Source organism: Ambystoma mexicanum, chromosome 12, assembly GCF_040938575.1.
Source record: "Ambystoma mexicanum isolate Mex_15411 chromosome 12, UKY_AmexF1_1, whole genome shotgun sequence".
Lineage (NCBI taxonomy): Eukaryota > Metazoa > Chordata > Amphibia > Caudata > Ambystomatidae > Ambystoma > Ambystoma mexicanum.
Window position 1 is genome coordinate 61,716,292 of NC_090936.1, and position 16,376 is coordinate 61,732,667.

At 47.3% G+C, this 16,376-nt stretch overlaps 1 protein-coding gene across 2 annotated transcripts in view; it reads right to left on the reverse strand.

Moving 5' to 3' along the window:
• Positions 1-16,376, reverse strand: part of GXYLT1 (glucoside xylosyltransferase 1) — a 169,460-nt gene that overhangs the window by 32,483 nt on the left and 120,601 nt on the right. For both annotated transcript variants that reach the window (XM_069627989.1, XM_069627990.1), the window contains 2 exons: positions 12,912-13,035; positions 4,119-4,291 (listed from right to left, as the gene is read on the reverse strand). In XM_069627989.1, coding sequence (XP_069484090.1) covers positions 4,119-4,291; positions 12,912-13,035 — 297 coding nt within the window. The remainder of the gene's footprint in view (positions 1-4,118; positions 4,292-12,911; positions 13,036-16,376) is intronic.

The window sequence follows — 16,376 nt, forward strand, 5'->3', positions numbered from 1 at the left end:
TGTGCAGCCCATCCCACAAATTCATGGTGCTGGGTTTGTGACGGAAAGGGCTCGGTCGCCCTATGGAGAGCCAGCACTGTGTACCGTGGCTTTCTCCTAAATTGGCGTTTGGTTTTGCAGAATTATTAATACACAAAGCAGGGACTGTGCCTAAGTAAAATGTGTGTTATTCACAAAGGCATGCGTATTGCAACAACTTCGTTGTGAAGCATGCCATTGAGGCAATTAAAGCTGCCGTGAATGGAATGCTACGGTAAATCCCAGTGTATCCTGCACCGTATATCGTGGTTGCAGCATGAGAACTAAAGTGAAAAGTTCCATAAATACTGTATGGAAGAGACAAACAATCGGATTTGTTCTTTTGGGCACATATGGTATTCTCTTCACAGATGTCAATGCTTTGGAAAAAGTTCCAGGGGCAGGGTGGTAACTGTGGAATGGCTCCGGACAGACCCCATCCCGGCCTCTCTTCAGAGGGCTGGAGTCGGAAGTGACGTAACTGATACATGGGTCCCGATCTAGCATCTCTGAAACGCAAGTGCAGAGTTGCTGAACGGAAGTGGTAGAACTTGGGCTTATCATCCGACAAACTGACCGGTGTTCCCGGACCGTCACAGTATACCTCTGCGGGCGGGTGCCCCGCCAGTGTCAGACCTGCCAGGCGGGACGGCACCCGCTCGCAGTTTCTCACGGGAGCACCGGCACCGTTCTTAACGGTGCCGGTGCTAGGACGCCATGGGATTGTGGACTAACAAAATTGCCGGCACCTGACTTTCCGGCCACCAGACTTGGAATAGCCTGGTGGCACCAGGAAGTCAGGTGCCAGTAATTCATTACGGGTCCGGCGGCTACCTGACGGTTTTACTGTCACGGTTACCCATGGACACGTAATGAAGCCCAATATCTCTTCCCTATCGGCAGCAAGAAGTGGACCCACATCCAAGCCTGCATCTCTATGGAGCCACTAACAACACGGCCAAACTTTTCAAAATCGGCAAGGAACTTACCAATCCACTTACAGTCTCCACCTCTCTCGTACCTTCGCAAGCTCTCTGCACTGCCTTCGCCTCCCACTTCACATCCAAAGCACAACGCCTCCTGTCCTCACTCTCCTCCACCCCCAACTCCTCTCCAACGCCTGCTCCCCTGACTTCCTTGGCCTCCCTCCTCACACCCCCCTCACTCGCCTCCCTCCTGCCCATGGCAACGGATGAGGTCTCTAAAGTGGTCCACTCTATTTTTACTTTATTTTATTTATATAACGCGGCCATAGACCCAAAAGCGTGAAGGCGATACAGGACAGTAAACATTACAAAGAAACATGAAAAGAAGTCGCGAGCAAGGAGGGCAGATTAAAATGAATAAAAATTCACTGGCAAGGTAAAAGCAGATTAATTAAAAAGATAGGTCTTCAGATTTTTAAAAAAATCTATTTCCCCCAGAAAATCAGTGTCTTGCAACTGGGAGGGAACATGGGATTGAAACAATAAATACAGTGAAGGGTAAAGACAAACCTACTATGCCTTGTGAGTTTTCAGAACGTGCAAGTGCAGCGAGAAAAGGGGAAGAGGGAGTGGGGCTAGGTGCTGGAATGTCCATGCTTGTGGCTGAGCAGCGGATGAAGTGCACAGTATGGTAAGTGCTATGCGACCAGGGGCCGCGTTGGGTAGATACTGCAAGCCTACAGGAAGTATGCCGGTGGGTGCTGAGGCATGTCCTCGAGGTAGGCAGAGGCTGGGGCAATTGGGTGTGGGAGGCCAGGACCCCGAGGGATGCATAAGGGCCCTTTGTCGCCAATCACAGCGACTGTGAGATTAGCAGAGGAGGGAAGAAGGGAAGGAGGAGGTGAAAAGGAAAGTCTTGAGGATGTTCTGGAATTTGAGCAAGTCCTGCTCAAGACAAAGAGGAAGGGAGAGGCTGTTCCATAAGAGGCAGCCAGCTGAAGAAAGTGATCGGCCTCCGGCCCTCCGTTTAACAAAACGCTTTACACACAGAGAGTTGGTGCCAGAGGACCTTAGAGGTCTAGCGGGAGAGTATTTATTAAGAGAAAGTTGCAGATAGCATAGTTCCCCGCCCCAGACAGCCTTGTGGATGATGCAGAGGGATTTGAATTTAATCCGTGCAGCAACCGGGAGCCAGTGGAGAGTTTTTAGCGCAGGAAAGATACAGTCCCTAGGCTTAAGGCCAGGATAAGTCTTGCTGCCCTATTCTGGATTAGCTGGAGGGGTCGTAGAGTTGAAGAAGGTAGATTCAGGAGAAGGCTGTTGCAGTAGTCAAGTCTAGAGAGAACCAGGGCTTGGGTAACATTGAGCTTCTGGAAGAAAGTGAGAAAAGGGAGAATTCCTTTGAGAAGGAAGAGTTGAAAGTGGGACTTCTTGGCAATGTTCTAAGTGTGAGGGTGGAAGGAGAGAGAGAAGTCGAAGATGACTCCAAGGTTTATACCGATTATTCACAATGCTGGGCAGTTTTTTTCCCCAGACAGCCTAGTTGTGGAGGAGAAAGCGAACAACCCAACTGCCAGCGGAAAACAGTAGGACTGGGGCGCAATCCAAACATCAAACCGTCAATCTCGATTGCATATGTGTGACAGACTTTAAGACTGATCCTACTATTTTGAAATTGACTCTACTATGAGCAGGCCACCATTACCAAATGCGACATACGTGTGGGGAGGAAACGTGAGTGGTACCAGCTGAGAGAAAGTACTGATGAAAGGGGAGGATAAAAGGGACATGGCAATCAAGGCAGCGTGGGTTGTTCAGGTGAGGTCAAGGGAGGAGAAGGAGGACCAACAGACGAGGCGCAGGAAGGATGGTGCATAGGAGCATGGAGAAGGATTGCTGAAAGAGTGTTCAAGGTGAGTTATTGATTGGTGGAAAACATTATGCTTGTGTGCGAGAATCTGTGCAAGGTGAGTGAGACTAACAGAGGGAGAGTTATTGGGAAAGTGAGTGGGTAAACGTTTGGTGTAGAGTAGTGGTGTGGAGAGAGGTCCATAGTAATGCGGAGAGGGGCATAATAGTGGAGTAGAGAGGGGAGAGGAGTGGAGTAGGCAGAGTAGTGGAGAGGATAGGGGGATCAGAAGCAGCGCGCGCAGGAGAGTGGAAGGAGAAAAGAGACCATCAGAGGGACAGTGAGAGCGAGAAGGTAGACCGTGAAAGAAAAGGACTAAGTGAGACCTTGGCGATTAGAAGCCACCTTTCCTTGACAACATTCCTATTGTGGGAATTCAGGTTAGGGTTCACCTAGATTGTTCCTAGAGGGAGCGAGAGAAGAGTTAAACTTTAGGAACAACCTAAAACTGAAATGTGTTATACATGATTGTGACCAATAATAATAGCCATATTTAATAACAATCATGTCAGGGTTAAAGCATTGTAATAATAGCTGTTATTACAATGCAATGAAAATCAGTGACCTCCAAAAACGAGTCTAAAGGGCAGAGTCAGTTGTGTGAGATTCAAACTTAAAACCTGCAGGCTTGTCCCCTATCAGCGGCAAGGACTTAACATGTATGTATGTATGTATGTACGTTACCTCCAGCCCACACAATTACTGAAGACACAAAGCCCCAGGAAGAATAAAGGGTTGTCTGGGCCCACTTTTAGAAGAATCGGTAGTGAACATCGACAAGGGACAGATTCAGGCAAGACATATGCTTCCAGAAAAACGACCTTTGTGTTAACGAGTTTGACAGACTTTAATGTGACACATATTTACATGGAAACATTTTTAATCTAAGCAAAAGGATTCTTCACATATTATAAACGTGTCAAAATGCACAATGTTGATTTCACCGCCAAACCTGTTCAATACAATTGCACAAACAAAAGCACCACATCATTGTGATTGCCCCATCTTCCTTCTAACAAAAAAGGAGCACAGTTGCTTTAATCTGCACAGCACAATTAACAAGCCACAAAAAGTGTCCTCACAGCTAGGCATTGGCAGGCTATCATTCCCTCTCTGAATGCAAGTACATGTCTGGCACTCATGCCAGGGGGCGAGTAGCTCTTATGCCTGGCTGGTAGCTTGCAACTTGAAAATGCTTCCCCAGAGAACCATAAGAAACACTACATGCTTGAGCGATAATACACAAAGATAATATGTGTTACTACCTTTTTTATAGCTTCATATACAGCTCTAAAGGCCGGCTGTTTGTCATCATGGTAGACACCTCTGTTGCCGTGCAGGATGAAGATCCCGTCTTCTTCTGCTTCCCGGCAGTTGCTTCCATATATACAATGATCGGGGCGATAATTCCATTGGCAAGGGAAAACAAAAAGGCTCTCTGTTGAAGAATAAAATGAACATGGGCTGAGAACAGCCTGCCACACATCTAAAGTCAACGCACACCAGGACAGACTACCTGAACGAAAAATGTAATTGGATCATTTCTTATCTTTGGGCACAATGTCATGAGCAGCAATTAAACTGGGATTAAAAATATCACATCATAAGTAATATTTTCGGTTAAACATTTCAAACAAAATGGACTTTACTTTACAGATCCAATGTTCATGTTATAACACACATGGCGCCAAGCGTGCACCGCTCTGGCGATCCTGGGGGTGTTTACCATCGTAGCTCTGGAGAGAGCCTTGAGAAACCTGAAGGTGTCTCACTGTCTGAACCCTGTGGATTTCTGTCTCGGGTGGCCAGAGCACGGCCATCCCCTTTGGATCCAGACCCTGGGGGTGGACAAGTGCGAGAGGATCACCTGAAATAGGGGTCCTCTGGGGTCAGGGGTGAGACATTCAATGGCGAGATGCTGCATTTCCCCCATTTCAACACTTCCTCCACATTTAAAGGTTATTCTAAATCCAGTCCCTTTACCGCCCCCCCTAATTCCAACAAGCATCAACTCGGAAAGGAGGTGTGCGAGAACTAGGAGAAAGAAATTGCAATTAGCATCTTGTGTATTACAACCGCAGGACTATCCCCCTGTCTCAGATGTGCCCCTACTCGACATTCCTTCAGTTGAAATAAAATATTGTCAAACCAGTTCCATTATGACCCCAAACCTTTATGTAAAACCACATCAACACATGTATTTACCGTCACACACTCACCCTGTTTATTTGCACAAAACCATACACAGTTTTCCCCTAATTAATCAGAAAAACCACAACTCCCACAATCCCTCCACACTGGCTTTCTCTACAAACACTGAGTCGAGGAAGAAGGGAGCGGAAAGAATGAAGATTTCTCCCAACACCACTGAGAGACAGAAGAACGACAATGCCATATTAAGACTTGACTGTCCCACTAATGAGGCCAGCCAAGATCTTGCCTCATTTTCTAACTACTCACAAACTAAGCACACTTTGAGCGAGCTGGGAATGCTGTAAGGTGTCGAGACGTCAGAGGAAGATCAGTTGAGCTGCAGAGAACCTGGGAGACCTAGAGGAGGAGGGAACCACCACACTGGACCTTTGAATGCATGAGAGGCTGTAGTGAGGGGAATAGACCTGTACCTCCAGGAGGCCAAACTAGTAGCAGCTGGGATCTCCTGCAGGTGCCACACTAGCGCTCCTCCCCTGGGCCAGCAGGAAAGCCCAGGTCTCTGAGGGGCAGGCAATGAGGCCCTCACCTCAACACATCCCCATTGAGATTCTTGCAGCTTCCAAAGACACCAGACTGCTGTTTTGGGGAGCTTGAAGTAGGAGCAAAATATACTATAATGCAATCTGGGACTAGAAGTCCAAAACTTTTTTGGGGGAAAACTGAAGGGTCCCTTAAAGCAATGTGAGAAGGTATGAGCTCGGAAGAGGGGAACCTGGGGGTCCGCACCTAGCAGAGGGAGACCTGAACTTAAAAAAAAACAAGTGAAGGACAAGCAGCAGAGTGGTCCAGCACCACATGGGCGCTCATTCGAAGCACTCTGACTGGTCCCCTTTATTGAAACTACAAATACCAAGAGGCCCTAGGAGAGACAGGCATAAGAGATCAAAGTGGTCATACAAGGGTCCAGAAAAACTCCTTGTACAATCAAGAGTCTTTGACACACTGAGGAAACAAACTGAACTGTGTTACTGGGGCAAATGTGAACATGACTGGGGGATACCTACGAATTAGGGTGACCAGTAACAACCCTAAGAACATTGTGTTAATAGAACTGCGTGAAGCCTGGCTGGGGGCTTTAAGGAAAGCCAGGATGGCGGCTTTAAGGAAAGCCTGATTGGGGGCTGAGACCCTGACCGGGACTTGGGTAAGAAGTAAACCTAGGCAGGTTGTAAGGAACACATGTAGTAAAGACAGACACAAGTGATCACAGTTCAAGGGTGTTTATTAGACGGGAGCAAGCTATGACCATCAAATAATAATAAGCGATTCCTAGTGGCGACTTGTCAAATACAAAGGGCCTATACTAAGAAGAACCTATTGCCAATCCTTACAAGTAAATACAAACGAGTGCGGGATAATGTTCATGAGAAAAAAAAGAAGTTTTGTGCACGTGCTAAGGCGAGACTCCTGATTTTGTTCAACATTTATATTTGTGCACTGGTCTGCCTTATTCGCTCCTATGGACTTCATGGTTATTCTTACGCTGATGACACCCAAATCCTGATACGGCTTGATCAGGATCAATCTGTGGTCTCAGTTTGTCTTCATGACTGCCTTCAAGCGGTCGGTGCCTGGATGGACCAAAACTGGCTCAAGCTCAACAGCGATAAAACGGAAGTGATGCTGGTTGGCTGCCCCCCTAATCCTTCATTATGGACCCCCGCCTTCGGGCCCACTTCACTAGGTCCACTGCCTTGTCCTGTCAACAAGGTAAAGAACCTGGGGGTTATCCTTTCTGCCTCCCTTTCCATGTCAAACCAGGTCCCGGCTGTTTGTCAGTCCGCTCATCATCAGATCAGGGTTTTAGAAAGGGTCCTGCCTATGATTCTAGAAGCCATGCGCCCCCCCCGTGGTAGCGGCATTGGTCTTCTCACGGCTGGACTATTGTAATTCCCTGTACTTATCCCAACCGACTGGCCTGCTCCAACGGCTCCAACGTATGCAAAATCTGGCAGCCAGTCTGGCCACTGGCTCCCCTTATGGTGCCCATATTTCACCGGTGCTTCACCGACTCCATTGGCTTCCAGTGGCACAGCAAGTCAAGTTCAAGTCATTATGTATTGTCCACCGGGCAATACATGGCTTAGGAGCGGAATTTCTTCAATCTAAATTTTCCCGTTATATTCCGGAATGTAATCTCCGATCCTCTATAACCAACCTTCTTACGGTCCCCAGGTTTAACCGAGAAAGACTTGGTGACAGAGCCTTTTCCATTGCCGCGGCCAAGCTTTGGAATACTCTTCCATTATCACTTAAATCCTCTGCTAATCATTTGGCTTTCAGGAAAGCTTTAAAGACCACTCTGTTTTATCTCTCTGTTTATATTGCCTCCACTCAGTTTGCAGCTTCCACACCAGCGCCATGATGCCTTGGCGACCGTGCGCTTTACAAGTGAATGTAACATAACATAACATAACATAACTGAGCACAGCACACGCTCGAGCTTCCCAGCACGAATCGACAGTTCTGCTTTTCAGCTAACAGTGGTTAAGTCACTTTTCTACAATAAAGTATCCTGCCTTCGAGGACCTAATGTGTCTCAAAATAATAAACAAAAAAGTTCCTTTCCATATGCTTGTTGGGTGACGACTTCTCACCCCTGGATCCCCCTCTTCCACGCTCAGATCCACAAAAAGCTCCTAGCGATATCAGGACCTTCAATGTTTACATCTCTTGCTTCCGAAGGCCTGATGTATTCAATGTTATCAACAAAAGTTCCTTTCTGATTATATTTAGAGTGACAATGCTTCACCCCTGGGTCCCACTCTTTCGGGCTCAGACCCCTCTTGAAGGTCAGCCTCCCTCTGTCGGGTTCACTATGGCTTGTATTGAAAATATTTCATTTGTCATATTCACATGTCGTTGGGTGATGGTTTTTCACCCCTGGTTCCCCCTCTTCCGGGCTAAGATCCTTCTCACATAGCCTCCCTCCGTCGGGTTCACTACGGCTTCTCAACACAATCTCATCTGTACATTCACGAATCTTAATGTCCTTTTAAACCATTCATTATGGACATCCATCTGTCGGGTTCACTTTTGTCAACACACTGTTCATTGAGACTTCAGGCTTTGCCTGCTTTCCATCGGCATCCCTCCATCAGGTTGATTCTTGCCAACTCTTGTCATTCACACAGAGCGGGATTCACTTCCCTTAGCTTTACCTTCATCTGCCGGTCAAACACTTTCGACTGCACAGAGGATTTTGCTAGACCCTTGTATAACCACTTGAACCCCTTTCTCACCTTTCCCGAGGCCTTCTGGTATCGGTAGTTTCAACAATAGGACAATCCGTCCTGAGTTTCCTGAGTGAGCACCCACGTGGTACCTGACTTTTCTGTTGCTGGCTTTCCCCTCTCGTATCAACAGTTCTTTGTATTTTTCTCAATTAACCATTCACTACTTTTGATCATCACAGTTTGGTTTCTTATCGGCTCTCCACTCTCCCGGCTGTGATTAACTGCTTGGCTTTCGGTAGCAGGTGCCTTTCTCTGTCCTGCTTATCAGCGTAGGCATGCTCCGTGTACCGTTGACATCTGCTGCAACACGCTCTGGCTATTGTTTCCGTTCTTATGATTCGGTGCACAGAGGCTTTGTGGGTCTGGGTCAGAAAGGACAAGGTTGCTAATCTCCTTGTCACCCATTCGTTTCTCGCCACCTTTCTCCTCCTCTTGAACTGTTGTGCTTGGATAGCCCTCTAGTCATGCGGTCTAGCTTGCTCGTAGGGTGCTCTCGTGCTCCACCTTTTATCCCTGTGGGGAAGGGAAAGGCCCATCAGGTGTGTGTGATCCTGGTCAATTGCCTGACTTTGCCTGACCCTTATGTTGGGACATGTCAGATAAACAGCTCTGGTGTTTGTACGTCGTCTTTCGTGGTGTGCAACAGTGTTCATATTAAACAAGGGGGGGAGGTACAGAGCTCGAGTGTCCTATGTAGTAGGATAGGGAAGAGGGATTATGAGAGGGGGAATACCGCATCTCACCAGTCTGTGTTCCCGCTATACTCCCCAAGGACCCCCCATTCAGGTGTTCCTCCCACACTGGTCCACCCCCAGGAACTGGATCCAATAGCGATGGCCGTGTCCTGGTCACCTGGATGACAGATCCCCGGGGACTAGGAAGTGAGACACCTTCAGGTTTCTAACACACCCTTCCCCTGGGCGAGGTTCATATGCCTGTACTTAGTCAAGGTTTCTGGTTGTTAAGACCTGAATGAGAACAGGGCGAGAGATATCCAGGAACTCTCGCATATTCCACTGCTTAGTTGTGGTTGGTGTAGGTAGAGGTGGAATGGGTTCATCAGTCTCTTTACAATAGCCCATGAATTGGAGTTTAGGGGCCGTTTTGAGTTCAATGATTTCCCAGTCCCGTATTGGGGAGTTTTGGGAGTAGTTGTTCGTCTGCCATGATCTTTGGGGTAGAAAATCTCTGGGGGGTGGGGGTGCTCTTGTATGAGGGTACAGGAAATGGGGAAATCCACCCCCCCCCCCCAGAATGACTTCTTCGGGGAGTCCAGGAATGATAGCGGATGATAATTCGCAGGACTCGCCTTGGATCTCAATGTATACTGGCATTTTGGGGTATACTTCATTGTCTCCATGTACTGTAAGGAACTCATGGTGGCAACAGTAAAGACAGACACAAGTGATCACAGTTCAAGGGTGTTTATTAAACTATATGCAGGTTGGAAAAACATCTAATCTAAACCTAAATCTAAGATGGGAGCAAGCGTCGACCATCAAATAATAATAAGGCAGTCCTAGTGGAGTCTTGTCAAATAAAAAGGGCCTATACTAAGAAACCTATTGCCAAACCTTAAAACTAATACAAAAAAAGGGTTTCAGATGGTTTTCAAGAAAAGAAAGAAGTGTTCTCAAATAATATGTCAGGATGCGGTAGCTTGGTTCTCCCATCCCCACGTTTTGAGCATGGGGTAAGGTTTGGATCTTGAAGCACAGCACACACTCGTGCTTCCCCAGCACGAGTTGACAGTTCTGTTCCAGTTTATCAGAAGCCTCGATGGTCAAGTCTCGGTTCTCTTGAAAGTCTCTTGCCTTCGAAGGCCCTGTCATATTCAAGCAACAAAACAAATGTTTCTTTAACAAATGAAAGTTTTAAAGTTTGATTCTTGGTTTTACTTAGGGTGAGGATTCTTTACCCCTGGGTCCCTCTCTTCCGGGCGCTGACCCCCATTTATTATCCGACTCCCTCAACCGGGTTCACTATGGCTTTTGCTTCCTTCACAAATCTTAATGTCCTTTTAAACAGTTCCAGTGGACATCCCTCGGCCGGTTTCACTCTTGTCAACACACTGTTTTTTTGGGACTTTGCACTTGCCCACTGCTCGTCAGCATCCCTCCGTCAGGTTCACTCTTGTAAACTTCACATGCACAATTGTTTGCGTGACTCACTTCCCTTGCTTTCTCATATTTCGTAGGTCAAAGGCTTTCAACTGTATGGGGATTTTGCTTGACCTCCTGTATGCCCATTTTGACTTAAACTGGCAGCTCTCCGATGGCCTTCTGGTTTCTGTAGTTTCACTCTTTGCTGGGATCGACCAGAGTCTCGAGTTAGACAGCTGGTCTCCCCTTAACACGTTTACAGTTCTTTCAACTTTATTCAATTTGTGTCTTTCATTCACCACAGAACAGCTCTTATTGGCTTTCCCCTCGACTCACCGGCTGTGATGAACCACTTGGTGTTCCTCGTAACTGGAGTCAAGGCTGGTACCACGATAGCAGGAGTTTCCCTTGCTCGCGCTTATCAGCGTCGACACGCTCCGTGTACCATTGACATCTGCTGCAGCACACTTGAGCTATTGTCCTCGATCTTACGATTCTCTCTCCAGAGGTTTCACTGGTCTGCGTCGTAAAGGGCAAGGTCGTGTCTCTCCTTGTCAGCCGCTCGATATTTGCTGCCTTCCTCCTACTCTTGAACTGCGGGACCTGGATAGCTGTCTCGTCATGCGGTCTTCCTTGCTTGTACTGTGCTCTCCTTCTCCACCTTTTATCCCTGTGGGGAAGGGAAAGGGCCGTCAGGTATGTGTAATTCTGATCAATTGCCTGACTTTGCCTGACCCTTGTATTGGGACATGTCAGGTAAACGGCTCTGGTTTTAGTCAGTTCTCTAATGTGTTGTGCGTAAGTGTTTGGGTCAGAAAACCGAGGGGTGGGGGAGCAGTGGTTTTGAATGTCCTTCGTGGTAGGATGGGGAAAGGTGTTGAAAGAAGGGGGATACCGCGTCTCACCCGTCGGGTGTCCCACTTACACTCCCAGAGGACCCCCCCCCACATCCAGGTGATCCTCCCTCACTGGTCCACGCCCAGGAACTGGATCCAATAGCGAAGGCTGTGTCCTGACCACCTGGATGACAGATCCCCTGGGGACTAGCTAGGGAGACATCTTCAGGTTTCTCACAGAGCCAAGGACAGTACCACAGCGGCAAACTCTCCTCCCCGCCTTGCATTACTGACCCCTCAGAGTACCTACAAAGTTATTTACCATTTTATATACTGCATATTCGTCTGAACATTTAAGAGTATGCTTTTACCAACATACTGCAAGGACATTCCATTATTGCATTTCTATTGAGTGTTACACTGCACTTTTTACTCACCATGCACAGTTCTAAGAGCAGAGCATTGACTGCTCTGCCACCTTTACCCTTGCGAGAGTCAGGCAACTGAGGAGAGGTCCTATGCCCTAGGCATGGGTCTGTCGTTCTTTGCCATAGGGCTTAGAAAAATGTCCTAGCAGTACCCATCATATCAGAACGTCCCCAAAATATCTGCACTGTCCGCTCCATACTTTATGTACATTTAATCCCAGATGTTTTAGGAAACCCACACATTCCCATCCAACCTCTTGGATGTTGCCAGTCAATCTTCCTGAGACCACACAAATGCCCACTATGTGCCAGACAATTTACTCTGATGTTTCATGCAAATCTAACTATTGTTCAATACATATCTCCCTAACGTTTCTAATACATCTCCCCAATGTTTTCTGGAAACCTCCCTAATGCCACCTCCAGATCTCTTACATGTTCTATGCAAATCGCGCTAATGCTCTGTGGATCTTCCCAATGCTCCTTGCACAGACCCCTGGTAGTCTCTGCAAATCTGTCTGTTGTGTGACTACTTGTATACCTTGTCCTGCTTTCTTATGCCCAATTGCTAGAAAGCTAAGGGGACATGTAAGCGGAGTGGTTTCTTTTTACTGATTGCAGGTTTCCTCCTACTGATGAGGATGGCAGGAGTGATTGGTCTGATCAATGCATATTTCAGATCCCGGTGTTTCCGAGAAGCAGTACAGTGCAGTATTGGGGATACTGCTTTTTTTGTTGCATGGTATCCAGCCAATGTGCTGATTCTAGTTCCACGTCTTGCAGTATAGCAGCACAGTGCACTGTGGTGAATGTAGTACTGCAAAGCGCAGGTTCTATTTCCAGAGCTGGTGCTGGTACTGGTGCAGAGGGAGCAGGTGAAATGACTAGATCTGTAATCAAAAACAGAACCAAGGTCGTTGGGAGAAGCAAAGAGATAATACCTTTAAATAGATAAGTCTCTCTAAGGCTCTGGTGCCAGGAATGTGGTCATGAGACCCTCATTGCAGCCTCTGGAAGCTCCCGTTTCTGTGGACGAGGTAAGACTGGTGCTGAACTTCAACTGTCTCAAGGCCCTAGGTGGTCTGGAAATCATGGGTGTGGTCCCAAGTGAAGTGGGGGATGCAAGCAATACCAGGAAGTATGGTGCAGGGTTAGAGTTTGTGCAAATATTAGCTTTGTGTGAATTATTGAAAAACACGTTCATAGGCACCTTTCAGATAATTGCCATGAGAATACACTTACCAGGATTGTGATAAAACATGATGTTCAGTAGATCCTGGTCACCCCATGTTATATTTAATTTGTATTTTTTAAGCAAGGGCATGAGTAACTCTCCCCATCGCAGCCGTGCACCCGTCATATCATTCTGTCAAAAAGAGAACTCAAGGTTAATTAAAAGGAACTCAAGGTGAAAAGGTAAGTTAGGGCACAACACTGAATGCATAAGGCCTTTTATGGACGCAACCTGTCAAACCTTGTTTTAAAAAATTATGAAATATGTTTCAACATTTTTGCACATCAAAGATTTATCCTAAAAAGATATCTAAGGCTAATCAATAGCTCTCTCTGAATGTACACAATATTCTTGTCTCTGGTAAACCATGTGCACAGAGGGAAACCACATGACTTCCTCCTGCCCATGGCATATCCCAACAGGACGTAATGAGCTTTAAATGAAACACAACAGGCAAAAGCAAAGACACAGATAATGATTTTAAGGTCCAGACAAAGTTTGTTATAAAAATTGTAAAAATATATGAACTAAACGCAATTAAGGGGTTGAGGGCTAAAACTACACTGGATATGTTTATGATCAATCAACTGATCCTTCATTTTAATGATTTTCAATGGGGGTCATTGCATGTCTATGCAAGCATGACATTTTCTACAGCTCTTTTAAGTGTTTCAATCTGTGTTTTTTTTTTTTAGCAGAACCAGGTTACGGTGATCACCTAAGATGAGAGGTGAGCCTACAGGACCAAGCTATTCTCTGACTTAACAAATATTTGCTCATTATTTCACCCCAGCAAAGGCGGGTGAAGACCTCTGGGGGACCTTGATGCAGCAAGCTTGAGAGAATGGCAATGCTCAAGGCTTTAAAAATCACTAATGGAGGATGCAGCATGATTCAAAGCTCTTCAAACTGATACACAGCTTTCTCGGTCAAACCATGTTAGATGGAAAGGAGCTGCTCCCTAATGGTCGCCTAGTGGGCGTCTGGTGCGTGTCCTGGAATCCTCTCAATGAGCTGCTGCCCGCCACCACATGGGTCTGTTCATTTACAGGCTTCATTATTAGGATGCTGTAAAAACTGTCAGCTGCTTGTTAACGAATTGCATTTCCAAGGCACTGGTTCAGGGAAAAATGCCATTTGCTTATTAATGAATTAAAGAAAAATAAATGGAATGGGTTGTAGGAAAAGGGTCTAGAGGAATGTGGGACTAAGAGGGTGGGGAAAAACAGGGAGCATTGGGGAATGTCGGGAAAAGCAAACAAAAAATATCATGGGCTTGCAGTAGAGGAACTACGTATTTGGTCTCCAACATAGATCCTAGTTTTTACACTGACCTCTAACTAGAATCCCAGGTTACAACCATCGCAAGGACCTCCTTCTGCCAACTCCATACCATCTGATGCATCATACTCCACCTAACCTTCACACACAGGGCCGTCGCAGTCATCTCACTAATACTATCAAGGCTCCACTATGCCAAGAGCCAGTACCTGGTACTCCCACAATATCTGCTCAACGGACACCAAAGAGTGCAAAATGCAGCAGCAAAAATACCCATAAGATAGAAAAGTTACAACTATATCATGCCAGCACTCCATAACTGCACAGGCTCCCAATCAAAAGGATTCACTTAAAAACTCTAGGTATCGCTCACATGACTTCTCCAGCAGCGGCTTAGACTTCAGTGCAAAGAAATGTACACACTACTTACTTAGATCCACAGCAATGCACTAGCAATGATGCTTAACTTCCACCGGAAATAGCACAGAGGATCTTCCTGCTCCCTACGTGCAACAAAACTAATCAACCGACTTTCAGGAAACAACTAAAAACTTGGCTATTCAATTAACAGCAGCATAGGACAAGCACTGAAATCTACTCAATTGATACAACCACAAGACCAGCAACGAACTTTTAACCAACCACCACTTCTGCAATCAATGTTCGCCCAATGTTTGGCACTCCCTAAATGCTATGAACATACCAGGAATTCACACACCTGACCGACCAAGACTACTGAAAAATAACTCATCCAGGCCCGATGACACAAAACCGAAAAGGCTCTTGAACAAATACCAACACCAACTTCTATTAAATGGCTCTTACCATATTCCCGGAATAACCAATGACCTTGATCCCAAATGGCAAACAAACGCCTCACCTTACCTCATTTGTCTACCCTCTCGCGTCTGCGACTTAAGATGTCCCCTCTAAAATCTCCCATCAGCAGCTCGACGGTCAGTCCTCTATGTGTGTTCGACGGCTCCTCCATTGACTTGGCCCAGATGAGCCAGTCGTCGAGGTACGGGTACACGTGTATCCCCTGTAGATGCAGATGAGCCGTCACTAGTACCAGGCACTTCGTAAACACCCTGGGTGCCAATTTCAGTCCGAAGGGGAGGGCATTGAATTGGTAGTGCCTTCCCTGTACTACGAAGCACATGAACTTCCGATGCATCTCGTGAATGGGGACACGAGAGTAAGCGTCCTCCAGATCCAGCAACATCAAGAAGTCTCTTTCCTCCAGTTGGCCGAGCACGTGCTGCAACGGGACCACCCTGAATTTTTGGGACTTGAGGTATTTGTTGAGACACCGCAGGTCTAGAATGGGCCTCCAGCCCCCGGTCTTCTTCACCAAGAAGTATCTGGAGTAGACTCCGGAGCCCGGGAGTCGCTTTGGAACCAGCTCTTTCACCCCTTTTCTTATCATGGCCCGTACTTCCTGCAGGAGCTGAGGGATGTTCTGCTCCTGCCGGGCCACCAATGGTATCCGTGGACATTTCTGCTGGAACTCTAGACTGTATCCGTGGGCGAGAGCGTCCAGCACCCAACGGTCAGTGGAGATCTTCATCCAGTCGCTGATGAAACCCGTCAGCCGGCCCCCCCACCGGGGTGCATGGGTGGGGGCCCAATGCCATGGCCGTTTCAATCTTGCCTCGGGCCTGCGTGCCGCCTTGGGAGCGACGATGACGGCCACCTCCACCGAAAGCCTTGGAACGGCCTCTGTAGGTCTCCTGGGTCGTGGATCGGGAGGGTTGGCAGTATGAAGAGGAAACCCCGCCAAAACCCTTCGACGATCTGCTAGACTTCCCACCGAAGGCACGCAAGGATGGGCGGTGTTGAAGAGTGCCCCAGGCAAGAGCTGTCTTTGTGTCAGTCTTAATGGCCTGCAACAAATCGTCAAGGGCCTTCCCAAAGAGGTTGTCTACGTCGAAGGGCATGTCCAGAACCCTCATCTGGACTTCTTGACGAAAGTTGGTGGCTTTCAGCCAGCCACAACGACGGAGGCAGACACTGTTCCGCATTTGTTGGAACCCTGTGTCCGCGATGTCCAAGGCCATCCTGATGGCATGGTCCGATACCACCTCCCCCTCCTGAAGCATGGAAAGTGCTTTGACCCGCTTGTCGTCGGGTAGGAACTCCAGCAGTGAGGCCATCTTATACCACAGCTCCCTCCCTGTCGTATCTGGCCA